This window comes from Glycine max, chromosome 6 (genome assembly GCF_000004515.6).
Source record: "Glycine max cultivar Williams 82 chromosome 6, Glycine_max_v4.0, whole genome shotgun sequence".
Classification (NCBI taxonomy): Eukaryota; Viridiplantae; Streptophyta; class Magnoliopsida; order Fabales; family Fabaceae; genus Glycine; species Glycine max.
Window position 1 is genome coordinate 10,012,667 of NC_038242.2, and position 9,484 is coordinate 10,022,150.

The following is a 9,484-nucleotide window of genomic DNA, read 5'->3' on the forward strand; positions in this document are numbered from 1 at the left end:
TCCTATAAAAAATTCTAACCTTAGTCCGTTATATTGTGAAGAACTAGTCTTTTTCACTAGGCCCAATAGTAGTGCATTCACATCTTTGGTCATGCTGCATCACTTGTGCAAGTCCCAACTTAACTCTTCCAATGCGGATAGGAGAGAAATGTTCATAGTGGCTCAATTGAGAGGAAATGAAAGTCAATCCTCCTTTCTTGAACATAAACAAATGAGCTCTGCTTCTACAATGGGAAATAATTGTATTTGTTCCACAAACTTTTATGAAGACTAAAAGTTTTTTAGTCGTTCAGAAAATAGTTGAGAAATGTGTTTAAATTGTTCATGTAATTATCACTTTTCATACTCATTTCTTTAGTCTTCATTGAAAATTTATGGAACAATCATTTCCACGAGATGGCATAGCATTTTGTTGGCTACCATAGATTTTCATTTTGTCAAAAGTAGTTTTGGGCTTCATATTTTTGGAGATGCAGCACTTCTTTTCTTCAAGTTTTGGTAAAATATTAGTGAAATATATGATTTGATATGTTTTAATTACAGTAGTTTAACATGAGATTATTTCCATTATTACTCATTATTTTATTTTCTTATTTTGTAAACCTCATTCATTATAAATAAGAGTATTTCATGTAGTCTAAACAACATAAAATAGTAAATAATTCTTACAGTTACAACTTACAACTGACAAGGTCAATGTCATCTATACACTCCAAACGGAGAGAAATAATATACTTCTGAGAGTCAGAGAAGACTCCTTTATTCTGAGAAACAATTGAAATTGCCTGTTTGCTGACAATATTGTAGCATCCTTTTAAAATGAACTAATGCCCTTGTATGTCTTCATGGCTGTTTTCCTCCAAAAGTGGGGCCTGTTTGCCCTTTGACTCCAAGCTGAGCCCAGCATCTTCAATATCTTTGGCTTTCCCCCATAATACAGAATAAAACCCAACAACAATCACGGTAGCACCTATCAGACTGCATTGAAAGATAACAATGAATTCATGTTGGATGAAATAAACTCAATTGTTCAATCAGACAAAAGCTACACAACCCACCTTCCAAGATAGAATGCATCCCCGAGGAAGAGAACACCTAAAACCACTGATATGAGTATTCCTAAGGGCTTGAACATGGAAACAAAAACCGGTCCTGTCTGGTGCAAACACCAACAAATAATACCAACTTGAAATGCAGAGCCAAAGACTCCCTGTAAATGTTTACAGAAGAAGTTTCAGACTTCTCGGTAAAGATAATGCGGAAGAGTTACTTAGTGGTAAAATAATTTATTTGATTTGCATTTTTATTACCGAGTATAAAACTGCAAGCAACCTTAGCTTAGGTTCCAAGCTCCAAGCACTGATGTCTCTTTCCACAACCAAACAGGTCACAGCAGATTGAATGGCCACAAAGAAACAATAAAAGAATACAACAATCAACTCTGCTGGATATTTCTTAAGAATAGAAGCCTGAAATATAGCCAATTATAATTAACCAATTATAGAGTATTTGCACCATGCAAGTAGAAATCACAGATTGCGAGATATCACTACAATGATAATTTCACCTGTACAATAATATATGCTGAAGCCATTACACAATCGGCCGCAAGAAATAAACCTGCGAGTATCCAATTAGAATCTTCTGATAAAAGTGGCTGCTGAGATGTGTTTGCGGATGACACTCCCATCAAAAGTGCAGGGCCCTTGTACAAAGTCACAATAAATGCACCAGCAATTGATACTATTGTTCCTAACAATTTAGCAAGGCTACTTAATTTTCTCCAGTCTAATTTTTCCATTCTGAAACCATAAAGTGGGATAAGTTTAGAAAGATCTAAAGCAGTGAACAACTAATGGAGAGAACAACTATATATTATCTTTTGACTTCTGCTCTATAATGAAATAAAGTGCATATTTGGTGAGTCATTTTTTATGAAACACACACACACACACACACATGCAAACAACATAAAAGCTTTGAAAATCCAGAGGGGTTACTTTTATTTTGACAGAACTACAAAAGACTTTCCAATTCATCAACCCAACTAAATTCATCCTGTGATCCAAATATATGTTTATATAAGTACAGAATCACAGTGTTATCACGTTGGTATTGGATGTCCAAATTCCAAAATGAAATATTTTTTCATTATCAAGACAAAACGTAACTGTCAATCTATAGCGCCTAGAATACCCAAGTGTTAGACCATAATTAGAAGGCTCCATAAGCCCAATTTTCCTCTTTATTCATCGTTACTACTACGATGATGGTCACTAGCCAGAGTGCTTGTTGGGATAATTCCAGGTTATCCGGAACAAATCCATCCAAAAGGAACAGAATTTCTCAAAATACAAACCAGAAATAAAATTCAAAGATTATAATAAGAACCTTGAACCACAAAAGCTAGTCATTATAGTTAGAATCCCATACTTTCAATGTGAGACTCAAGTCCCATACCTTGCAATTGAATCCTAATAGATTCCCAACACTTTCATGCAAATAATCCTTTTTAATCAAACATAATATCTACAGAATTAATATTTTGATCCAAACTATATGGTTCTATGCAGTTCACCTACGCTCAACAGTCATATCTCATATGAAATATAATCTTCACATTGTACTAATATGCCAAGCAACGTGTTTGGAAATCCATTGGCAAGTAAAAAAGTCTCATTTGGGACGTGGAAGCTATAATTATTAACTGCTTAGTAGATGAGGAAACTACAGTGCATAAGCAAGAAGAAGGAAATGGGATGAACCTAAAAAGAACAGCAAGTATGAAAGTAAAACCAGGAACGAGGTTGAGTATGGACGTGCTGAGTGTAGCTGAGCCGTAGTAAATCCCAGCATACCCAAAAGCCTGCGCCAAATAACTGAAAATAAACTAAAACAAAACACATTTCAAGCACCAAAATCAACAGTTTATTTATTTTTATCTTAAGCATATGAATAAAGGCAGAATTTTTGAACTTGCCCGAGTAGTGCAAGTAAGAAGAATCCACAAAGGGTGGAAAAGGTGATTGGAGGACGTTCAAATCTGCCAAGTATTATAACCCAATTACGGAATCATTAATAAGGACAGAATCCGATTCTCTAATAAATAATTATTCAAGATAGATAGGAACCTGTGTATAAGTAAGGAAATGGGAAGAAGGAGGAGAGCACCGATTGAATTGGAATAGAAGATGAAGATGAAATTGGTCATTCCTTGTGCCATGACTTGTTTGCTCAGTATGATTAACCCAACCTGAGCAAACTCTGCCATAATCATTCCCACAAACGGAAGAGTCAACTTCCCCATAGAAATTTTCAGCAGTGTTTAAGGTTACGGTGGAAACTAGAGACCCAACCCAACCTTCCAAGTGAAAACTATTCAACAAAAGAGTCAACTTCCATTCTCTTTTCCTACCTCACTCTGATGAATGATGATTCAGTTTGGATCCTCTCCTGTCTCTCTAGCAAGGTTTTTTCTGCGCCAGAAACCAGGACCGTTGGATTGGATCGCTGTGATGCTGTAGAACAATCGCTAAGAAAAAAATTGCTCCATTTAGTGTCCGGTGCCTCACGCAGGATTGCCTTTCAAAGAAAGAGATATGTGGAAAAAAAAAAAAAAAAAAAAAAAAACAATTGCTGTAGACAACCCTCCCCCCACCTGTTGGGGACAGGAATGTAATTTAGCACACATTATTTTTTTCAATAATTTATATAAGTCTCTTTAAATTATAAATGAAAATCATAAAAAGTGAAACTTATATTATTTAAGAATAAAGTTTTGTTCAATTGTTTTATAAATCAGATTAATGATATATTATCTTAGTGGCCAAGTAGGAGGCATGACACTAAGGAGCATGCAGAATTGACGATGATGGAAAAGAATTGACGATGATGGAAAAGACTATACACATGATGGGAAGATTAGGTATAGTTGTGAAATTCGGTTTGATCCGATCGATTGAATTGGTCTAGTCAAGATTCGATGGCCTCATCGGACCAATTTTATTATTGAATCGGTCACGTAATTAATCCGGGATAACCCGATCAGTTAGGTATCAGATCCTAATTGAACCAGGTCGACCTGTCAAGTTTTACAAAAAAAGCAAAAAAATGGATCATCTTTACAAGTCGTTTCATTATTATCAATTGTTATTTTGAATTTTAGAATATGGATGAACTTTTCTTACTAAAATAATATTAATTATATACTTATATATAATAGATACATATATAATTTTAAATTTTTAATATATCCTGAATCAAACCAGGTTCATTTTTGGCCCACCGATTGGACCACTAATTCATTATCTCGATCGGATCAATGATCGAACCGGGTTTTACAACTATGAAATTAGATTTAGAATTAGGAAAAATAAGAATTAATTAAGGATAAAAGTATCTTTTAATAAAACATTAAATTAAAAATAAAAATATCATATTTGCAAAAAGGTCATTGGGCTTTAATTGCAAAAAACAAAAAATTAAATTGAATTATTTGATGTCACAATATAAGTCACTTGACATTGAATAATACATAAATTACATCGATATAATTTATTTTGAAAACACATCCAAATAACAGCCAAGAATTTAACGTGTTGAACATATAAAATATAAATTGTATTTAATATTTCTTATATAAGAAAAATAAGAGGATGTAGTACAATGATTTTTTTTTGTCATTGTAATATTATTGTGAAGTGTCTTTTAATTTTGTTAATGACTAACCTTTACAAAGAAATAAACATGTTTTTTCATTAAGGTTTAAAATCAATATCTTGTTTAATATATTTGAACCTAAATTCACTCTTAGAGTGACAAATTGGTTTGTAAAAGGGTTTAAAAATATTCTATAAAAGAGTATTTAATAAAAATGAAACATTTAATGTCTCGTAAATTTAAAATATATTTAAATAGTTTCCATATAAAACTTACTGAGATATGAGAAAATAAGAAGATTCAGAATGTCATTATTTAATAGTTTTCACATAAAATTTACTTATTAATGAAAAACATTACCTATATTTCTCATTTGTAATTTTTTTACATCAAAATTATTTTCCAATCAATAGTAGAAAACTAAGTATTGTCTTTTTCAACGAAATCCTCTCTAAACATTTGCTTTGATAGTGAATTAATTTTAGGGTAAAACTTAAATGTAAATTTTTAGTGATTTTGGTGTCATTCATAAACCAATTTTGAGTTTCATCTTAGAAATTTATTTTTAATATAAGCATTTGTTCCATAAATGATTTAGATTTATTTTGTCAATAATTAAATTTTTGCAAAACTTGGCTCACCCACCTTAGAGAAGCCTCTCTTCTCAATTATATTTTTTTTCATTTAAAAAATTTAAACAAAAGATATCCCTTAAAAGATTCAAATTCAATTTTACTCTATCTAATATTCTTATTTGATTAGAAAACAACATACAAAAAATTAACAAATGGTATCTAACTTTGTCATTTAGTCGTTAATTTTAATTTCAATAACAAATGTGATAAGGACTTAAGTTTGACCATTTAATAGAATTTATAAAATATTTTTATTTTTATATAAAATAAATATTCTAATTTATTTAAATAAAAAATATATTTCCATTATCTTTAATTTTTATTTGTTACATTTAAAGAAAAATATTTTTCGTTATATTTAATTTATTATATATATAAAGATTTTTTTAAAATTTATTTTAGGTTATAATTTACATTGGCCTCCCCAAACAACAACAAATATTTTGAAGAAAAAAAAAAGAGAGATATGGGAGGACCTGATCTACATTACTGGATGGGCTGCCACTACCCATTCTATATCTCCATTGGATGTGTAAATCTCCATATATAAAACATACAAGTATGGTTAGAAAAGATCCCCTAAGTAGGGGAAAACCCTTCAGTAGGAACCCATTAAAAAGGACATGCATATTAGTAGGAGAAAATCAATTCATCCCCACCTCCTTCAAAGTATTATTAATTAAGAAGACCAACCATGACCCAACAACAGCTCTCCAAGAATCCCGAACCACATCATGAAAGGAACTATCAGCCAACCAACAAGCCATAAACAGAAAAGGCTTAGCATACCTTGCCTTGATTATTTATTATTGATCACACTATAAACTGGTTTGTATGTTTCAAGCTGATTATTTTTTACTATCTTATCAAATTAGACTAAGGTTTCAAATCAACAGAATTATGACTAAATTTTTTTATTAATTCAACCTGTTTTCAAAATATTACATGAGACATTTATCTTGAAGCTAGGGAAACAAAATGATTACTATGATTCTATTCCTCCATTTTCTTCTTCTTCAAAAGAGGGACAACGGGCGAGTATGATTCCGAGTCATAGACTTCACACTCTTCCTTTGCTTGCTCTTGGCTTTTCCCCCAAATAACAGCATAAAATCCAATAACCACTATGGCTGCTCCAAGAACACTGTACATAAACAAAGCCATACTTACATAATTGTATTTTCCTTCTAAGACTATAGTATTTTTTAAATTGCATTCACACACGCAAACAAAAGGTCCCCTTTCATAATTATATTCCTTAGACTAAAGTATTTTTCAAATTGCATTTATTCACACGCCAACACAAATGTTACTCTTAATAAGTCCATAAGTGGACACGCCTCCCTTTTTTCTTATGAATAAGACACATGAAAGAAACGTATACCTTCCAAGATAGATAGAGTCACCAAGAAACGCAATTCCCATGATGACCGCAAAGATTATTCCAATTGGCTTAAACATTGCAACATACAGAGGCCCCTTCTTGCTCATGACCCATATATGAACAATACTTCGAAGGGATACACCGAAAATTGCCTACATTCAGAAGCAGATCAAGTTAATTGAATTCAGAGAGCAAGAAATAGAAGAAGACTCATGCTGATATAGGAAATAGTATCAACTATCTATTCTTACTTGCAATGCAATAGCTATCAAATGCACATCAAATCCCAATCTCAAATCTTTTGGATCCGTTACTGAAATCAGCGAAGGTGGGATAGATAGCATAGCAACTAATATACCGCGAGTGACCACTATGACAAGCTCTGCAGGGTAATTTCTGATTATCCATGTCTACAAACATAAAAAAATGTTACAAGTCAAATCAATATTTTGAGCTTTTTTACTTTTCTTGTTTGCAAATAAGCCAAAAGGGTGTTTGAGATTTTCATTGGTTACCTGAACTATAAACAACAGTGAGAGAACAAAGCTATGACCCGCAAGCAACACTGCCCCTACTACCCAGTCAAATTGCTCAGATGAATTAAGATTTTTGGGGAACAATTTATTAGATGGGTGATTGTTTATGATTGCCTGGCCTTTGTACAGAGTAATTATCAAGGCTCCAGTGATTGATACCAATGTGCCAATGGACTTGGCCCGAGTACTGTTAGTTTTCCAATCCAATTTTTCCATCCTGTAAGGACAATTACCCAAAAAAATAAGCTTGAGTATTAGTTAAGAAAATTATGCAAGACTACTATAAGGAAATTGCTTCAATTATCACTGCAATAATTAGTAAGGGTTAATTGCTGAGATCATAAGGGTGGGTTCGTTTGTGTAGAAAGAAAGTAGAAATTGAGAGAAATCCACAGTAAAAGATAAGGGAGCCACATTTTTACACTCTATTTTAATTCAGAATTTTCATCTCAATTCACTTTCTTTCCATTTCTTTCCTCTCTACCGAAGGAACCCTTGGTTTCTTAATCCATGATGCTCTTGAATAAAATTTGTGAAAAGAAGTTCGCTTATGTTTGAGTGCCTTCAAGAGAAAACAAAAGTTGCAAAAGAGAACAGTAATAAAAAACCTGAAGACGATGGCAAGAATGAAGGTAAAAGCAGGGATTAAATCAGACATAGCAGTGGCCAAAGTGGGAGAGCTGTAACCTATTCCAAAAAACCTGAGCATCTGAACACTGCAACTGCAAGACACACGCAAGTATCAAAAGAATAAAAAGAAAACCAAAATTAGAAAAGTTAAAAAAAACACGAGCTGAAGAAAATAATTACCTTAAAAAGCCATTAATAAACAATTGGGCAACTATGAAATATGTGAGTGGAGGAAGAGGTCTTTTCCTGTAAAAGAAGAAGGTTATGGGAAGGAGGAGGCAAGTTGCGAAGGCATTGGAGTACATGACAAAGACAAAGTCATTCATGCCCTTCTTCATGGCTGCTTTGCTTACAGTGTAGACGATAACGTCCAAGAACTCTATTGAAAAGAGGATTGCAACCACGCCCAATTCCTTCATTGTGTTTGGCGATGAAGGGATGAAGAAGAAGAAGAAGAAAGTGCTTAGTTAGCACTTGTCATCCATCCCTTTGCAGTAGAAAAAGGCTCTACAAGTACAGATGAATCAAAATCACGGATCCCGATCCTCTCCAGCTCCCTCCATCAACTTTTTCAACCCTTTATTTATATTGACTAAAATACCAATTTACTCTCACAAGTTTATATTTTTTTTTTCAATTTTAATATTATAATTTTTTTAATCCTCTCAATTTTGTATTTTTTAATTTCATTCTTATAAGTTTGTGTTTTTTAATTTTAATTCTTGTAATAAATATTCATTTTTAATTTTGATAAATTCGTGCCTTTTAATTTTTGGTGCCCGTAAGTTTTCCTTTTTATTTTTAATATATGTAAATTTTTATTTTTTCAATCTCAATCCATAAAACATGAACTTACAAGCACTATAAAAGAAAAAAAAATTGAATCTTGGACTAAAATTATAAAAAAAGTAAACCTACCCAAGACTAAAATTAAAGATAAAACATACAAATAAAAAATTAAAAAAATCCAAACTTATGCAACTAAATTCACATTTAAGTTTTTTTATACATAAAAATAGAAATTTTCTATTGTAACAATTTTAAAATATGTTTTTTTAAATAATCCTTTTTAAATAGTAATAATTAAATATATAATAATAAAAGTTATATAATAATATGGATATTTATATGATATATAAAAATAATATGAATATGTATTATTTATTATTTAATAATATAAATAGTCAATTATAATATCTCAATACAAAATTGGAAACTAATTTGGTTTTAGATGTTGAGAGAGTGTCATAAGCGTGAGATCCATCCAAGGTTCAAAAAATTGCTGGAGGGAGCTGAAGAGCATTCCTGCAGGAGACCATCCGGACTCGAAAAGGACTCAAAAGTGTGGAGGTGTGAGAACTAAAATATTTCTCTTAAATAGTAAATAAAAATTTTAATATATTTCTAAGATTTTTAAAATTCTCTTAAAAATCATTTTTAAAAATTTAAAAAGTATAACATTAGTTTTTTTAGGAAAAAATAGTTTTTTCCTTGAATACTTAAAATCTTATATTTGATCTTTATTATTATACGACACTTTTAAATATTTTATGTGTTCCTTAAAAAAATTATGTGCTTAACAAATTATCAAATGACTATTTCATTAATTTCTGTGATACAATATCATCTTATGATATTTA

General features: G+C 31.4%; 2 protein-coding genes across 4 annotated transcripts; both read right to left on the minus strand.

Annotated features, from left to right (window-relative positions):
• Positions 1-633: 633 nt before the first annotated feature.
• Positions 634-3,625, minus strand: LOC100804932 (WAT1-related protein At5g40240). Of its 2 annotated transcripts, XM_041016425.1 has the most exons (8): positions 3,416-3,566; positions 3,132-3,264; positions 2,981-3,043; positions 2,766-2,879; positions 1,568-1,802; positions 1,311-1,469; positions 1,059-1,210; positions 634-978 (listed from the first exon to the last, which is right to left on the minus strand). In XM_041016425.1, exons 2-8 carry the CDS (start codon positions 3,221-3,223, stop codon positions 825-827), a joined length of 969 nt encoding a protein of 322 aa, XP_040872359.1. In that variant the 5' UTR covers positions 3,224-3,264; positions 3,416-3,566; the 3' UTR covers positions 634-824. The 2 variants fall into 2 exon arrangements, with proteins under 2 accessions (XP_040872359.1, XP_006581617.1); XM_006581554.4 differs by having other exon boundaries at positions 3,132-3,625.
• Positions 3,626-6,062: 2,437 nt separating this feature from the next.
• LOC100804032 (uncharacterized) lies at positions 6,063-8,402 on the minus strand. Of its 2 annotated transcripts, none has more exons than NM_001367888.1 (6): positions 8,025-8,402; positions 7,823-7,930; positions 7,194-7,431; positions 6,930-7,088; positions 6,679-6,830; positions 6,063-6,438 (listed from the first exon to the last, which is right to left on the minus strand). In NM_001367888.1, the coding sequence occupies exons 1-6, from the start codon at positions 8,261-8,263 to the stop codon at positions 6,288-6,290; spliced, it is 1,047 nt and encodes a 348-aa protein (NP_001354817.1). In that variant the 5' UTR covers positions 8,264-8,402; the 3' UTR covers positions 6,063-6,287. The 2 variants fall into 2 exon arrangements, with proteins under 2 accessions (NP_001354817.1, NP_001241291.1); NM_001254362.3 differs by having other exon boundaries at positions 7,823-7,936.
• Between the last annotated feature and the right edge of the window lie 1,082 nt (positions 8,403-9,484).

Excerpts from the sequence above, each read along its gene's own strand:
- LOC100804932 (XM_006581554.4), bottom strand. The coding sequence starts at position 3,307 with ATGGGGAAGTTGACTCTTCCGTTTGTGGGAATGATTATGGCAGAGTTT. Across the intron at positions 1,803-2,765 it reads ATACTTGCTGTTCTTTTTAG|AATGGAAAAATTAGACTGGA; the intron begins GTTCATCCCATT and ends TTATGGTTTCAG. Across the intron at positions 1,211-1,310 it reads TGCTTGCAGTTTTATACTCG|GGAGTCTTTGGCTCTGCATT; the intron begins GTAATAAAAATG and ends AAACATTTACAG.
- LOC100804032 (NM_001254362.3), bottom strand. The coding sequence starts at position 8,263 with ATGAAGGAATTGGGCGTGGTTGCAATCCTCTTTTCAATAGAGTTCTTG. Across the intron at positions 7,937-8,024 it reads TTTATTAATGGCTTTTTAAG|TTGCAGTGTTCAGATGCTCA; the intron begins GTAATTATTTTC and ends TGTGTCTTGCAG. Across the intron at positions 7,432-7,822 it reads ATTCTTGCCATCGTCTTCAG|GATGGAAAAATTGGATTGGA; the intron begins GTTTTTTATTAC and ends TTGTCCTTACAG.